This window comes from Rhineura floridana, chromosome 9 (assembly GCF_030035675.1).
Source record: "Rhineura floridana isolate rRhiFlo1 chromosome 9, rRhiFlo1.hap2, whole genome shotgun sequence".
Lineage (NCBI taxonomy): Eukaryota > Metazoa > Chordata > Lepidosauria > Squamata > Rhineuridae > Rhineura > Rhineura floridana.
In genome coordinates this window covers 126,413,364-126,429,597 of record NC_084488.1, presented here as the reverse complement: position 1 = coordinate 126,429,597, position 16,234 = coordinate 126,413,364, and the positions used below count along the sequence as shown (strand labels likewise).

Sequence of the window (16,234 nt, the reverse complement as noted above, 5' to 3'; positions counted from 1 at the left end):
ATGCACTGGCCAGGACTTGGCATGATGCACAATGACCCTGCCTGGATCTCCTGATTAACGCCACACTCTGCCTGCCTATCCTGCTTGCTTCCTGTTGCCATCAGGCCATGTGACATGTCCTTCAGTGGCACGGGAGCTGGAACGTGGGCACAAGACGCCTGGGGAGAAAGTGGCCACATAGGCTCTTATCGACAATTTCATGGAAGAGAAGCCTGTTGGTGGCTACTAGCCATGATGGCCTCCACTGTCAGATGCAGTATGTTTCTGAATACCACTTGCTGGGATTCACAGTTGGGAAGAGTGCTGCTATCGCATTCAGGTCTTGCTTGTGGGCTTCTTCCCAGTGGGCCATCTGACTGGCCGCTGTGAGGACGGGATGCTGGACTAGATGGGGCCCCTTCGGCCTGGTCCAGCTGTTGCTGCAGAACTCTTCTGATGCTCTTATGTTCAGGCCATTACATATTAGTCCGTAGAAGCACAAGATTCTGTGTGGCAACATTGCTCCCACCTTACAGGCAGGTGTTGCTGAGTCGACTTGCGAGGGCAAGGGGGCATCTCCCATCTTGTGCTTGCTGGCCTAACTGAAAGAGTCCTTCTCCTTGCAGGACGGCTCTCCTTCGATCCCGACCGCGGATGATTCTTCCTGTGCAGAGCCTCGTGTGCCTTGCTGCCTTCGGGCTGGCCCTCCCATTGGCCATCAGCCTCTTCCCGCAAATGTCTGAGGTCAGTGGCACAACCCTCTCCGTATCCTGCTTCATTTATTGAATGGGTTTATTTATGATGGGCTGAATGACACAGAGCAGACAAGGGAGCTTTGGTCATCTGATTTGTGGACAGAGACATGCTGGGGCTCAAAAACCTGTGTTGCTGGGGGGGCTGTACTCTGTGGTGCAGAAGAGGTACTCTGCGTATGCTCTGTGGAACTCTCTTCTTTATTGTTACTTTGCGTTCTCCAAAATCTGAGCCCTGGATCTATTGCACTGAATCTAACAGGGGTACAATGATGCCCTTGAGGCCTGCCCATGGCACCCACAAAACCTCTAAGCCCCACCGCACTCAGTCCCCCTACAGTCACTGGTCAGTGAGGGCGGTGCCCTTTATCTCCCTTGACAAGCACATAGAGCTGAAGGAGAAAGTTGGAGGAGTGATGCTCTTTCCCACTTCCTCTTTCAGCTCTATGTGCTTTTCAAGGCTCAGGCTAATTCTACAGGATCTGACATTTACCCAGTTCTCTTGGAAAAGTGAAGTGTGTGTCTCTGTGCATGCACTTTCTCTCTCTTTCTCTCTCTCTGTAGCCGTGATCTGGGGCAGAAGGAAGAGAAGGCTGGTACCCATGGCACTCGCTCAATAATCCAAGTGTGGTCATGGGCCTGCAAAGGTCCGTCATCCCTGGAATAGTGGGTGCATAAAGTGTGGCAGGCTCCCTCTCTCTCTCTTCCACACACACACAGCCTCTCTCTTCTGCCACTGTTTCAGTGGGGGGGGGGTGAGGAAGGAGGGGTGGCTCTTCTAAGAGCAGCGGCAGCTGGTGCCCACTGGACCTGGTAGTGCTGCCATGGGGGGGGGCAACGACTTCAGGGGGAGTGGCCAAGTTTCGGTTTCTCCCCTCCTCCTCCTCTCTTGCAAACATACCTTAAGCATACCAGTTTTGCATATGGCACCCAACTAAACTGTAAAGTGTTTTGCTTTGGTCCAGAAGAGATTCCAGCTATTGTCACAGCAGTCTCATGGATAACAGTTATTGCCTAAATATCTCTTTTTTCTTTTCTTTTTTAAAAAAATAAAACCAATCCTGTAAGCTATTAAGTTCCTATAGCTCAGATAAAAGGATTTTCTATGATGTTTCTATGATTCTATATGGCAGGTGGGGGAAACAAGAAGCCAAATGTTAGAAAAAGGCATCTTTCACACCATACAATCTGTTCTGAATACTGTATCGGGGCTTTCCACACGTTCCTCCGGTATTCCACTGGTGCAGGGACTCAGAATTCACCCTAAGTATATTTAAGTCTTGGTTTTCATAAAAGCAGGGTTTTGCTTAAATCAGAGTTCCCTCTCCTTTGGATCAGCCATATTTACACAGGTTCCACCTCTCCACTCAAAGTGAAATTGGGCTGGAAGTGTGGAGCCACCCCACACAGGCCCTGCTAACTGGGTTACCAATGCCAGGATCTCTGTGTTATCAGCTACTCTCTGGCTCTTGTCTCGCCCAACCCCCATCATGAAAGACACAGTCCTGGGCTCAGAAAGAAAACAAACATCTGGTCTTCTTCAAAGTACTCCTAAGCTTTTTGTTTTAATTAAAATGATTATAGTAAGTTATTGCTTTTATCCCCATCGGGGTTAAGTATCTTGAATTAGCCCACATCAAATTTTCAGATACTTTAAATAAATAAAAATAAATAAATAAGTCCAGTCCAGCCCAATCCATTCTTGGGGCAGGTTGCCACCAAGAATCTGCTCTCCGCCCTCCTGACTATAAAAAGGCCCAGTTTGGCCCATGAAGAAACCAGACCCACATGCACACCTTATGAAACCAGCCAAACATTTTTTGGGCAGTTTGTTTATTTATTTATTTTATTTGTATCCCAGCAGGAGCCCAGGGCAGCAAACAAAAGCACTAAAAACACTCTAAAACACCATAAAAACAGACCTTAAAATACATTAAAACAAAACATTTTTAAAAAAGCAGTTTGCCACTTCTTCCCTCACCCTGATAGTAAAAAGGTCCAGTCAACCCATGAAGAAACCAGATTGTCACCCTGCCCCCTTATGATACCAGCCAAACATTTTTAGGGGCAAAAAGAATCTCCTCTCCCTTCTCAAATAGGGCCCAGCCTGGCCCATGAGTAAACCAAAACTGCTTTTAGTGTAGTTTACAACCACTCATCTCACCAATATGTCTCTATATATCTGAGCATGCTCAGAACCAATGTGTGATTCTGATTATTGCCGAGTAGCGAAATTAGGTATTTGAGCATCTGAGTGAGCTTTGCGTATTTGAATTTTGCTAAAGATTACACCTTCCCTGCGAATTAGTCAGAGACTTTAAGCTTTAAAATAAGAAATAACTACTTTATTCTGGAAGTACATACTTGATAGGAAAGAGTCCTACATCTAGCTAACTAGCTAAGTTGGAGCTGCAAACACTGAGCCTAGTGTTTGCCCTCATGCTTGGAGGAGAGGGAGAGACAAAGAGAATATGTCTGCTCTCCCTCTCAAGAGAAAGAAGAAGGAAGGAGGAAAGGAGATGTGGTCAACATCCTGTGCATATCAGTCTAGCAGGAAGGGAGAGTCAGCAGGAGATCAAAGGAGAGGTATTAGCCTAGCAACCAGGAGGTCTCCTCTCTAGCCACCCTTTTAACCCCATGCAGCCTCAACCCACCAGTTCGAGTTGAACCACATATTCCAACACTGATATGGGCCATGACTACCAAGCAGGGTGCTCCTGAAGCAGCCAAGGCTCCTCCGTGACTCCTGCCTACTTTGCTATGTTGGTGGGTGTGTCAGAGAGGCCTCTTAACAACTGATGAAGCCTCCTAAGAGGGCTGGCAAGCAGGCAGACCAAGCGGAGGGACCTCTTTGCCATAGCTGCTCTTTTGGATTAGGGTTGGCTGAGTGGGGCAGACAGCCGCTTGGCCAGAGTGCAAGAAGCTGCTTGGCCAGAGAACAGTAGACTGACATAAATGTTTGCTGAGCTTCTCTTGAGTTCAAATAGAAGTATAAAATGTGTGTGGAACAAGGAAGTGTGTGTGGCTTTGAGGATTGTTTTAGGGGATTTTTTTTTAATCGCTTGACATTCTCACTGGGAGGGCTGTGCCCCAGTAGTCCCAGTGGACCAGCCTCCACTGCCTGCCACCCCAGTGGTAGTTTTTATAAGACACTTTTATTAAAAGCCATTAATGGGTTGGGGGATCCACTGCCCACTTTTAATCAGGAGCACCATTTTAGTTGATCAAAAGGTTTTTAAAGGGTTACAGAAATAATGTGTGTGAGGCATTTTGAACAGTCAAGAAGTAATATGTAAATATGCTTATTATTTTTTCTATTTGTAAAGTGGGGTGTTTGTGTGCACACTATATGTGGAGGAGGACACCGTAGGGGCACTCCCCTTGCAGAAAAAAACGGGAGGATTGGAACAGCCCCCTTTCCTGCCCTTCCTTGCAAACCCTGGAAAGTGTCCAGGGCTCTTCCCTCACATGGCCAGGGGACCCAGAGGGCAGGGCACAGGCAGAAGCCCCCAGCTGACTGAGACTGGGAGTTGGGCACGGGAATGAAGCACGTGGCCTGAAGCGGGGTGGCCGGGGAGCTGGAATTGGCTCTGATGCTGCTCCACACAGGGGGGTGTCCTCTGGTCCCAATCCCTTCCCCTGCCGATGATCATGTCAGTAGCAGTGAGGAAGGGTTGCTCTCTCTCTCCCTCCCCCACCTTGCAGGCCGTTCCTCTGTTAGTGAATGGGGCACCAGTTCCTCATTCCCAGTCACTTTGCCTCCTGGGTGGCTGGTGATACCCAAATGGTGCATCGCAGCCCCATGGTTGCTCCCAGCTGTACTTGCCTTGGTGCAGTTCTCTGGCTTCCAGCAGCGAGGGCCATCCTGAGAGCAGAAGGGCGGAAAGGGGTCGAACTTTGGGGGGGGGGGAGGTGTCAGGAAACCGGCCATGTGGATGAAATAGATTTGAAGGTCTTTTGTGTAATGGCGCTATGAAGGTCAAGGCTCTGTGCAGATTGTGACCCAGTTGGAACAGCAATGTTTCAGCTATGTTGATATTTATTTTAGATTGTTAGTTTTATGGTTCTTGCATTGAATTGTGTATTTTCATATATTGTTCGAGAGCCAGTGTGGCGTAGTGGTTAGAGTGTTGGACTAGAACCTGGGAGATCAGGGTTCAAATCCCCACACAGCCATGAAGCTCACTGGGTGGCCTTGGGCCAGTCACTGCCTCTCAGCCTCAGAGGAAGGCAATGGCAAACCCCCTCTGAACACCGCTTACCATGAACACCCTATTGAGAGGGTCGCCATAAGTCGGAATCAACTTGAAGGCAGTCCATTTCCCATTTTCAATACAAAATATTAAATTAATAAAAAATAAAGGATGATGATGCAGAATACAAATTTAATACATTATTATAATTTAATTTAATATAAATTATTGTTATTGCTATTGTTGAGACATGGGATTGTGAGCACAGGGTTTGTGCAGGAGGGGCAGTTGAGGGAGAAGTTGCCCAGGGTGTGTGCAGGGGGGTTAAAGTGAGACATTGTGTGGGGAAGGGAGAGAGGTATCAGGGCAGGTGTCGGTGCCAGGTGCATTTTCCACATCAGGCAGAAAGGCTGCACACAGAGCAAGGCTGCCAAGGAAGCCCTTCCTGAGCCGAAGTGGGGAGGCAGAGGAGAAGAGAGTGTGTGTCTTTGCTGGGGCAGGGCTCACAGTTCCTGAGAGAAATGCAGAGAATGAATGGCCTGGGAGGGGGTGCGGCTGAGACCCCTGTGCAAGGAAGGGGTGGGGCGCCTTAGCCAGAGCAAAGGGGTCTGCTCCCTCCTTCGCAGCCTGGACCACCTCCTCTGCAGCTCCTGACCCAAGAGAACCACAGGAGTGAGCTCCTGCCTCTTTTTCCTGCAGCGTCCAGATCCCGCCTCCATTGCCTTGCTGGCGAGGAGACCTCCTTGGGGCTGATGAGAAGAGGCCCCACTGCCTCTGGAGAGGGTGGCACTCCCCCCCCGTGGCTCCCCTCCAGACTTACCCTTCCCTTTCTGCCATCAGCCCTGCAGTGGGTTCCATACCCCCATAACTGGGGGCTTTGGCAAGGTGGGGGTGACCCCTGATCCCCATATTCTCCAGTTCTGTGTTCCTGTAGACTGATCCTGTCATCTCAGAATTAATACTGGATTCCTGCATTGAGCAGAGGGTTGGACTTGATAGCCTTATAGGCCCCTTCCAACGCTACTATTCTGTGATTCTATGATACATCCAAAGGAGCAACTTCTGAATCCATGGCTGTTTAAAGAGGGTTTTGGATACTGGAGAAAGTGTGTGTCGTGTCAACAGGAAGCTGGAAATGGGGTTTCAAGTCCTATGTGGGTCCCTTGACTGGGGGGGAGGGGGAGGCTGTCTATTCAGGAGCAGGGCACTGAGCTGCCCGTCAAAAGAGCCCTTTGGCCTCAAAGGCAGCGCACCCCCAAACCTGTGCAGAGCATCTTGACAGCCAGGCTTGTGTAAGGCTCTGGCCTAAAAAGTGTCGCTTGCGGGAGGGGGTGCTCTGGAAAGGCTGAGAGCAACTCTCTTTTCCTCCCCCGGGTTTGGATGTGAGACAAGCCATCTCCATGGAGGGGTTGCTCCCAGCTGAAATTCTGTTCCTTGCACAGGCTTCCTTCTGGATCTCCAGGCCGGGCGGGGGGGTGGGGGAGGAGGAGGAGGAGGAGGAGGAACAGCTCCCTCTTTGTCAATCTGTTTGAGCCTCCATCTTGCTGGCAGGCGCCATTAGAAAAGCAAAAGGTTAATGAGCTAATGTGCGGTGGTATTGCAGCAGCAGCGGAGACGATGACAGTGAACCAGCAATTACTAATTAGATGCAGTTTAACAGGAGGAGCAAGTGACATCTCCTCTTCACCAACTGTCAATAATTAGCAGATCTGGTGAGGCTGAAATGTGTCCACAGTTAAAAGGCTGCTTTTTAATGGAAAATGGAGAAGGTACTTGATAAAAAGAGCTGCATGGAGGTCACTGCCGTGGTCCCCAAGAAACTCTCCACACCCTGCTAGGCAGGAGGACTTGAGTCCCATGGGAATTGCCCCCACCTTGGGAGGGGGCATTAGGGGTGGGGTAATAGCAGAGAGGGCCCAATCATGAGGCACAGCAGCGGGGGGGGCACCTTGGGGCAGCGGACGTTGCGTTTGCTGCCAAAGGTGACAAAATGTAAGGAAGAACATGGATCTGACCCATAGTCCCGTGGGGTGTTCTGCTGCACAAGAGCACTGCTTGCATGTCCTTAAGGAGTTCAGGGTGGTATAAATGGGACTTCTTCCCCCTCCCCATTTTGTCCTCACAACGACCCTGTAAGGAAGGTTATGCTGAGAGATAGTGGCTGGCCGAAAGTCATCCAGTGAGCTTCATGGCTGAGTGGGGATTTGAACCCAGCTCTCCCTAATCCTAGCCCAACACTCTAACCACTGCCCCAGTACTGTCCCTATACTGGCAGTACTGGTCGTGCAGCTTCAGTTCAGCACGGGGACCTGTGGCCAATGTTAAGCTAACAAAAATATGTAACTTGTCCCTCAGATCCGCCTCAATACCTGAGGACTGGAAAGTAGCCAATATAAAGCCAATCTTTAAAAAGGGATCCAGGGGGATTCCTGGAAATTACAGGCCGGTTAGCTTAATGCCTGTCCCGGGGAAACTGGTAGAAGATACTGTTAAAGATAAAATAACCAAGCATATAGAAGAGTGAGCCTTGCTGAAGCAGAGCCAGCATGGCTTCTGCAAGGGGAAGTCGTATCTCACCAATCTATTAAAGTTCTTTGAAAGTGTCAACAACCGTATAGATAGAGGTGATCCAGTTGACATTGTGTCCTTTGACTTTCAAGCAGCTTTCGACAGAGTATCTCAGCAAGGATTCCTGAGTAAGCTTAGCAGTCATAAGTCATAAGAGAAGAGGTCCTTTTGTAGGTCAGGAACTGGTAAAGCAGCAGGATGCAGGGAATAGTAATAAATGGACAGTTCTCCCAATGGAGGGATGTAGCGTCCCCCAAGGATTGGTATTGGGACCTGTGCTTTTTAACTTGTTCATAAACGACCTAGAGTTGGAGGTGAGCTGTGAGGTGGCCAAGCTTGCTGATGATTAAAACAAAAGGGGTTGCAAAGAGTTCTGAAAGGACGTCTCCAAACTGAGGTAACAAAGGTAAAATGATGCATGGAGCGAAAGAACTGGCGGTGACTGACCAGGAGCAAGACCTTGGGGATCGTAGTGAGGAGCTTGATGCAGATGTTGGGCCAGTGTGCGGCAGCTGTGAAAAAGGCAAATTCCATGCTAGGGATCATTAGGAAATGACATTCAATAAAGACAAATGCAGGATTCTGCATTTAGGCCACAAACACAAAATGCATGGGTACAGGATGGGAAATACCCGGCTTAGCAGTAGTGCGTGTGAGAAGGACCTTGGAATTCTAGTGGATTGCAAGTTGAACATGACCCAGCAGTGTGATGCTGCGGCAAAAAAGGCAAATGCGGTTTTGGGATGCATAAACAGAGCTATAGTTTCCAGGTCAAGGGAAGTAATAGTCCCACTATATTCTGCATTAGTCAGGCCTCATCTGGAATACTGCGTTCAGTTCTGGGCGCCTCATTTTAAGAAAGATATAGACAAATTAGAGTGGGTTCAGAAGAGGGCGACGAGGATGATAGCCGGTATGGAGAACAAGTCTTATGAGGAAAGGTTGAAGGAACTTGGCATGTTCAGTCTGGTGAAGAGAAGGCTGAGGGGTGACATGATTACACTCTTTAAGTACCTGAAGGGCTGTCGCATAGAGGAGGGTACAGATTTGTTCACTGCTGCCCCAGAGGGTAGGACTAGGTCTAATGGTTTTAAGTTGCAGGAGCGTAGATTCAGATTGGACATTAGAAGGAACTTCTTGACAGTAAGGGCAGTTCGGCAATGGAACCAACTGCCTAGGGAGGTGGTGGGATCCCCTTCGCTGGATGTCTTCAAGCAGAGGCTGGACAGCTATCTGCGGGAGATGCTCTAGCTGTGGATTTCCTGCTGTGAGCAGGGGGTTGGACTCGATGGCCTACAAGCCCCCTTCCAACTCTATGATTCTATGATTCTATGAAAGGTATTGAGAATAAAACTGCCAATATCTTAATGCCATTATAGAAATATATGCTGCAACCACATTTGGAATATTGTGTACAGTTCTGGTCTCATCTCAAAAAAGGATATTGTAGAGTTGGAAAAGGTTCAGAAAAGGGCACCCAGAATTATCGAGGGTATGGAGCGACTCCCCTACAAGGAAAGGATGCAGCATTTGGGCTTTTAGTTTACAGAAAAGGTAGCAAGTAAGAGGTGACATGAGAGAAGTATGTAAAATTATGTATGGCATGGACAAAATGGATAGAGAAAAGTGTTTCTCTCGTAACACTAGAACTCGTGGACACCCAATGAAGCTGAATGCTGGAAGACTCAGGACAGACACAAGAAAGTCCTCCTTCACACAGCACATAGTTAAACTATGGAATTCACTCCCACAAGAGGCTGTGATGGCCACCAACTTGAATGGCTTTAACTGAGGATTAGACAAATTCACGGAGGATAAGGCTAGTGATGGCTACTAGCCATGATGGCTATGCTCTGCCTCCACGGTCTGAGGCAGTATGCTTCTGAAAACCAGTTGCTGGTAGTCGCAGGAAGGCAGAGTGCTTGCAGGCTTCTCTTGGGCATCTGGTTGGCCACTGTGAGAACAGGATGCTGGACTAGATGGGCCACTGGCCTGATCCAGCTGGCTTTTCATGTGTTCTTAGTCCGTGTGCCTGTTGGCGAGGTGCTATGTGCTTGGGGATAACATCAAAGAAGAGCCACGATCTTTTTCATGGACCAAAAGCATCCACAGGTCATCATGAATGTTTAGGAAGTTTCACTCTTAGCAATATTAAAGCATCCAAGTTTGTGGCAGAGTTCCCAGCATGCATATTCCAGGATATGTGATCCCATCCAGGCATTCATGAATTCTTCACTGTCCTTTTCATACAAGGCCTTGACATCAGCCTTTGCCAACCTGGTGCCCTCTAGATGTTTTAGACTGTGCTGGCTGGGGCTGATGAGTGTCATTGTAGTCCAAAACTTCTGGAGGGCATCAGGTTAGCCAAGGCTGACTTCAGTGATGTGTGCGTCAGATGGGCAGGATGGGGTGGGGTCTTGATGTTGAGCCCTTGCCTGCCAAGTTGGAATGAGACGATGTGAATGAAGGAGCGCATGTGTGAGAGACATGGCAGAAGGGGTGTGTGTGTGTGTCTGCATGTCAACTGCTTGCTTGCTTCAGTTGCATACCATTAAAGCCTTTTGAATCACAATTTCATGAACCTGTTAGATGCCAACTTATAGTTCAGACATTTTATTCCGTTGAGTTCTTACTCTGACTGTCATTTAGCAATATGGAAAAACTTGATAAAACTCCCTGAAAAATCTTGGCAAGTGGTCTTGGACATTTCAAGAGTACAGAAGGCAACTGGCCTTTAGCCGTTTTTCCTGCTTTCTGACTTTTGTTCTTTTTAAGATTTTGCCATTACATTTCTGGTCTCGTCTCTGTGACCATGAGGTCTGGAAACACTTTGCAAAGCACAGGCGTCTTGCTCTCAAATGTCTCAGAAGAAGCTGCAGCCATTTGCCAGAGGGCCCCGAAGGGCACTTTCTGCCTGCCCCTGAGCTTGGGGGGTCGTGCATGCTGCGCTCCATCTGCGTAAAAACTAAAGGGATGTTTTTCATGGCCTTTGAGGCACTTTATTTATAAACTGACTTTCAGTACAACAACTCCTAGAGTGGCAAACAACTTAATATAAGAAAAACAAATACAATTAAAAATATTTCTGCATTTATTTATTTAAAACAGGATTTCCCAAAGTAGTTGATATTGACCCACTGGGGGTTGATGAGGATGTGAGGGAGTTAAAAAAAAAAGGCCTGGGGGTCAAAAAGGGCCTGGGGAGTGGAAAAGAAGTTTTGGAGGTATCGTGGGAAAAATTCTGCTTTCTAATGAAAGGGCATGGGCATGTACAGAGTGCATCTCCCTTGCCCATGAGCCAGTATTCACATGCTTGTTAAAGCGCCTCAGGGCCGTCCATCTCATTAGAGCAAATAAAAAGTGGTGGTAGTATTTTCACTCGTTTTACTTCTTAATTTTTACATTTTATTTTTCCTAGTAACGGTGACTGATGGTTAATATATTTGATTATATAAATGGCTGTTTCTTGGCCTTATTTCATTTACATTCCTAAGAATTTGGGTTGGGGTCGATGACAACTTTATAAGCTCATCAGTGTAATCAGATGTTTGGGAAACACTGATTTAAAGCATGAAAAAGGCTTCCAGCGTTAATAAGTCCTTGCCCCAATCATTAGGTGGTGATCAAGGAGGACAATTTGTATGGTGGGGGGAGGGGGAAAGGAGGGTTATTGTTTTTAAAAAATCTTACTCTTCAGTTGAAAAAGGGCTCCCAGAGTGGCTTACAAATATCGAGAAGACATGCCCTGCCTTCAGGCGTACAATCTAAAAGATGTGACACGAAAGAGGATGTGACTGGAGAGAGGAGGAACAAGCGAACTCAGGCACTGGCTCTTAGTTGCAATGACTGGCTGGCATAAAAGCATTTGGACAGGAGGAGGCACACATTTCAAGGGGGCTGAGGAAGAGGTCCTGTGGCCTCCTCTCTCTCTCTCTCTCTCTCTGAGCATTCAGCTGCTAGCACAACCACTGCCCAATGCACCTTCATTCTTCTCTTGGGCTCTGTGAGGCTCTTCTGTCTCCGGAACCATTGCAGGGAAGATGGCTCTTCTCCATTCATTGCCTTGACCTCCTGTCACACCTAAGTGCCCCACCCCACAGCTGTGCCTGGCTTCTCTGATGTCACCCAGCAAAGGCAAGCCCCACTCTTGCCAGCCCAGGCTGTCCTTGGGTCTTCCTGCCCTCTCCCCTCACCCTGCTGGGACGCCAGCTGGCCTCCTTCCATCACAGGGGGAGCTCACAGACCCAGCTGGTGACTCCGGATCCCCTCCGTCCTTGCCCCTTGGCTTTCCCTCGACACCCCCATCCCCACCACCACCCCTCAGCCTGGCATCTGCCGAAACACCTTTGCTGCAAAGACAACCAGAGGGCAGAGAGGCTTTAGCACCAGCAGGCCCCCTCCCTGTGGAGCAGGCTGGCTCCTGCAGCAGCTTCTTCCCTGGCCATGGAAATTTGAGAGGGGGGGAGAGAGGGAGGGGTTTAGGCACCCCATTCTTCTGATAGTTACTTGCTTGAAACTGTTTCCACTGTTGTATTTTAAATTGTTGTGACCCGCCCTGGCACCGTCTGGTGGAGGGCGGATCATAGGTCAAACGGGGAATAACAATTTGCCACCTTGATCACCTGGAGGCCATGCTTCAGTAGAGGGCGGCTGTGGGAAAGGCCAGTCTCTCTCCAAGCAGACAGTGCAGCTGCTAATGGTGAGAAGACCACTTTTGCAGCTCCTGGCCTAGAGGGGATAGGGCAGCTTGCGGGGAGATCCTGGGCCAGGAGGGGGCCTGGCTTAGGGGCTCTCTGCCCCCTGCAGTTTCTTCCTAGGTCACAGAGGGAGGATTAGATGCAGCGCCTGGGCAAAGCCCGTGTCCAGCTGGTCAGGCTTTAAGGGGCTGCAGACCTTTGCGCCCTTTGACTATTCTTGTGGAACCGGCCTCCCCCCTCATGCAATGCCAAGGGAGGAGACCACCCTCTCCCTGCACTTCATCCCTGGCCAGCCCCCTCCTGAAACACACAGCAGAGCAAAGCGGAGTGGGATGAACCCAAAATATGGTGGCCGCTTCAGTTTAATCAGGGAGTGAACCAGCCCAACCAACCCCAGACTCCTTAAGGAGCCTTCTCCATCTTGGGCATCTGCCGCTCTCAGTGGCTGCCAGTGCCCTGTTCCTTGTGGCCACTTCATGCTACTGTCCTGCTTGTACCTGTGTGCACTCCTCCTGAGGAGCCCTGGGCCAGCAGCAGCAGCCCAAACTGAACCACCGAGCAAGGTGAGGGGCAAGAACCATGGCAGGAAGGGGGGGGAGGGAGAGGCCATCACCTGTGAAGCTCCAGCACCTGTGAAGCTCTGGGGCAGGGCTGCAGTTTCAGTTCATTGGGTTGCCAAAGGAGCCTTCTGTACGTGTCTTGCCTTATAGAACACTGGCCCTGAAGTGATGGGAAGGGGCTCAGAGAGAGCTCCCCCCCCCCCCGGCAAGCCCTGTTCTGGCCTTGAGACTTAGAATGGAAAGGAAAGGCGTCTCTGCCTCTAGGCGCTTTCAGAAGAGGATTTCGGCTAAGGCACAGCAAGGGGAAGGTGAGCAGATTCTGCTTCCAAGATGGCCCAGAGCGCTGAGGCTGGTCCCAATGTTGGGGTCCCTTTTGAGGGCAAGGAGTGGCAGGTTGTCTTCCCCGGTTGGTAGCTGGGGTCAAAAGGAGTTGGGTAGAGCTGGCATAGGGATGCCTGCCTGGTCTGCCGCCTCTTGTGCAGCTCAGGAGGCTTTACCAGCCAGGGTTGGGCAGGATCTCGTTTCCTCCTGTTGTTCTCTCAGTCCTTTGCTTCAAGTATGTAAACTATCCTCACTGCAAGCCCTGGCTCTCCCTCTCACCGCCCGCCCCCCCAGGTGTGCGGGGTGCTGGTGGCATCAAAACATTCCTGACACTGCTTTAAAAGAGTCTTCACCTCCTGATGCCTCTCAGGCATTAAGAGTCCAGCGAAAGGTAAACAACCTTGTAGAGGCTTGAAAGCTGCTCTTAGGAGGGGCTTGCAGCAGGGGATGGGGGGCGGGGTGGGAGAGAGAGACACACACAAGAGGCTAGGATTTGTGTTTTATGTCACCACCTCTCTTCCATCTCCCCCCCTCCAAAAAGAACCCTCTTAATTGTTTTCCTTGTATTAAGACCCACCTCAAGGCAGTTGCTGTCTCCTACAGACAGAGTGGCAGCTGAAGGCCACTGCATCTCTGCCCATGTGCAGAATTCCATCCCTTGGCTGGTCAGCTGCCTCTTGCTCGGAGGCTGAGGGCGGTGGCTGCAGTCTGTGCTTGGCCCCCAGCCGAAGTGAGGGGCTTAATGAAGCTCTGGGCATACTTGCTGACAGCCGGGGCAATTAGGCCCCAACACTGATGTCAGATCCAAGACAGAGCTCCTCAAGGCAGCTTTCTGGCCAGCTATGGAGCAGCAGGCTGGCTTGGCAAGCATGCCGCATTGGGGGAAGCGTGCGAGGTGGGGCTGGCTACCACCAGGCAGCGCCATCTGCCACTTCCCTTCCCTCCTCCGTGACAGAGCCACTTGGGCCTGGCCCGCGGCTGCCTCTGCCTCAGCCGGTCCACACCACCTGTAGGCCACTCCCTGCCTGGCCTTCTCCAGCTTCCGGGCCTTATCTGAAACCTCTGAGCAGGAGCTCTCGTCTCGGAGCTCTGTGCAGGGCCGTCAGGGTGCCTGGCTGCACATGTCGCTTCCTATTTAAGGCCTGAAGATGCTGGGCACATCTTTAGGTGCCAAGGAGAGCACAGTGCTCTGCGAAGCCTAAGGGCCATCCAGGAGGGAGGGAGAGGTGGAGAGGGCCAGTGCCTCCCCCAAGGGGCTGCACTTCCCCAGGCCAGGCCTGCCTTCCTTCTGCAGCAGCAGCTGTTGCTGAGATGAAGAGGGGGGTGGGAGCTCTGCACCCCTCTTCTGCCGCTGGTCACTCAGCTCTGCTTCAAGGTGCCTTAAGCCAAGCCCCACTAGCAAGGGTGGCTGTGGGACTGGAAGAGTCACCTGGGCTGGAGAGCTGGTAGTGACCAAGGACAGCAGAGGAGGTGGGGGGGAGCTGGCAGTGAGGGGGGAAGAAATCTGCATTCTGCTCCCCTTAGTGACTCAGGCACCGGTGGCTTCTGGCCAGTAGGGTTTCTGTAGTCCTGCACAAAGGAAATCAGTGAGGACCGTGCAGGCTTTATTTTACTAAATATATTCCCACCATTGTGTAAATGCACAGTCCACAAGGATTCTGAGTCCTCATGTGAGATAGTTTTGACCATAAAGACAGTACCGCTCTTAGTCAGCCAGACCTCCAGTCCAGCAGTGGGGGTACACTTGGGTTGGTTGGGGTTGCCCTCCCCTTAAGGGACCAAGTTTGCTGGGTGGGAGTGCCCCTGGGCCAAGCCTGGCTTCTAGATGCCCAAGTGGCAGCCGTGCCCAGAACCAGTTTCACCCAGCTGTGCCTATTTCTAGAGAAGTTGCGTCTAGCCGTCATCACACTTTTGTTTAATTAATTAATTAAGAGGATGGGTATCCTGCCATTCTGTTGCCATGACAGTGCTCAGAGTGATTTACAACCAATATAAAGCAACATGAACGCCTTAGTAACATCCAGGCTGGACTATTGTAATGCACCCTACATGGGGCTGCCTTTGAAAAGCACCAGAAATCCAAGCAGGTGTGCCTAGGTGAGTGGGGCTGGTGCTGCAAGGCCTCTGACCTGAGCCACCTCTTTGGCGCTTGTACGCCTGCTCTTCGGATTGGCTTCGCTGCCTTCAGGTTTGTTTCTGGGAACAATTCAAAGTGCCAAGTGGCTGAAGGCCAGAAAGCTTGAAGGGCCTGCCTCTTTCTTTAGGGAGGGACCTGCCCACTCTGGGGCCCTCTAGCGAGGCCCTGCTGCGCAACCCTGCTGTTCTTACTGCTGCTGCCGCCCACCCTTCACCAACAGGTCCCAAGGTGGGTGACAGAAATTTAAAATTCAATTATTAATAATAGTTAAAACTCATTGATGGATTGCCCAGACTTTGAAAGGCCCCACCTTAGAGATCCATTTGGCCCTTCCCTGCCCTGGTGACCGTGCAGCTCAGGCTTGAGAACACCTTTGTTCAGGCAGGGCCTCAGGGAGGCCTCGCACAGTTTGGCCCCTGACTTTGATGCCTGCTACCTCGCTGTTAAGAACATAAGAAGAGCCTGCTGTATAGGCCTGGCTTGTCCAGTATCCGGTTCTCACAATGGCCAACCAGGTGCCCACGGGCAGCAAGTAAAACCTGAGTGTAAGAACACTCTCCCCTCCTGTGTCTATTGGCAACTGGTATTCAGAAGCATCCTGCCTCGGACTAGGGTGGCAGAGCACAGCCATCATGGCTAGTAGCCATTCATAGCCTTATCCTCCACGAATTTGGCTAATCTTTTGAAGCAATCCATGGTTATTGGCTTTGTATTTGCTGGGTTTGCTTATTGTATGTCCTATTTTTAGCATGTTTCTTTCTTGAAAAAGTTCACACGTTTTATTAATTTGTGTTTTGATCATTTTTGTATTGTGTTGTAAGATACTTTGAGTGCCTCATACAGAAGCAAGAGGGTAGAACGAAGAGAAACACTTTAAATAAATCAATAATCAAAATGAACTATTTTAACACTGCAATCTTATCTCCACTAAAATGGGAGTAAGCGCCACTGAAACTGTAAGAGGAGATGCATACCTGAGGATGCTCTTTTTAGGGGGAAATGCTAAAATGGCTTATCACAGACCACA

At 50.0% G+C, this 16,234-nt stretch overlaps 1 protein-coding gene across 9 annotated transcripts in view; it reads left to right on the top strand.

The window, feature by feature from the left end:
* SFXN5 (sideroflexin 5) overlaps positions 1–16,234 on the top strand; it is a 150,268-nt gene that overhangs the window by 116,553 nt on the left and 17,481 nt on the right. For all 9 annotated transcript variants that reach the window (XM_061583705.1, XM_061583715.1, XM_061583714.1 and 6 more), the window contains one exon: positions 606–723. In XM_061583705.1, the coding sequence (XP_061439689.1) occupies positions 606–723 (118 nt within the window). The remainder of the gene's footprint in view (positions 1–605; positions 724–16,234) is intronic.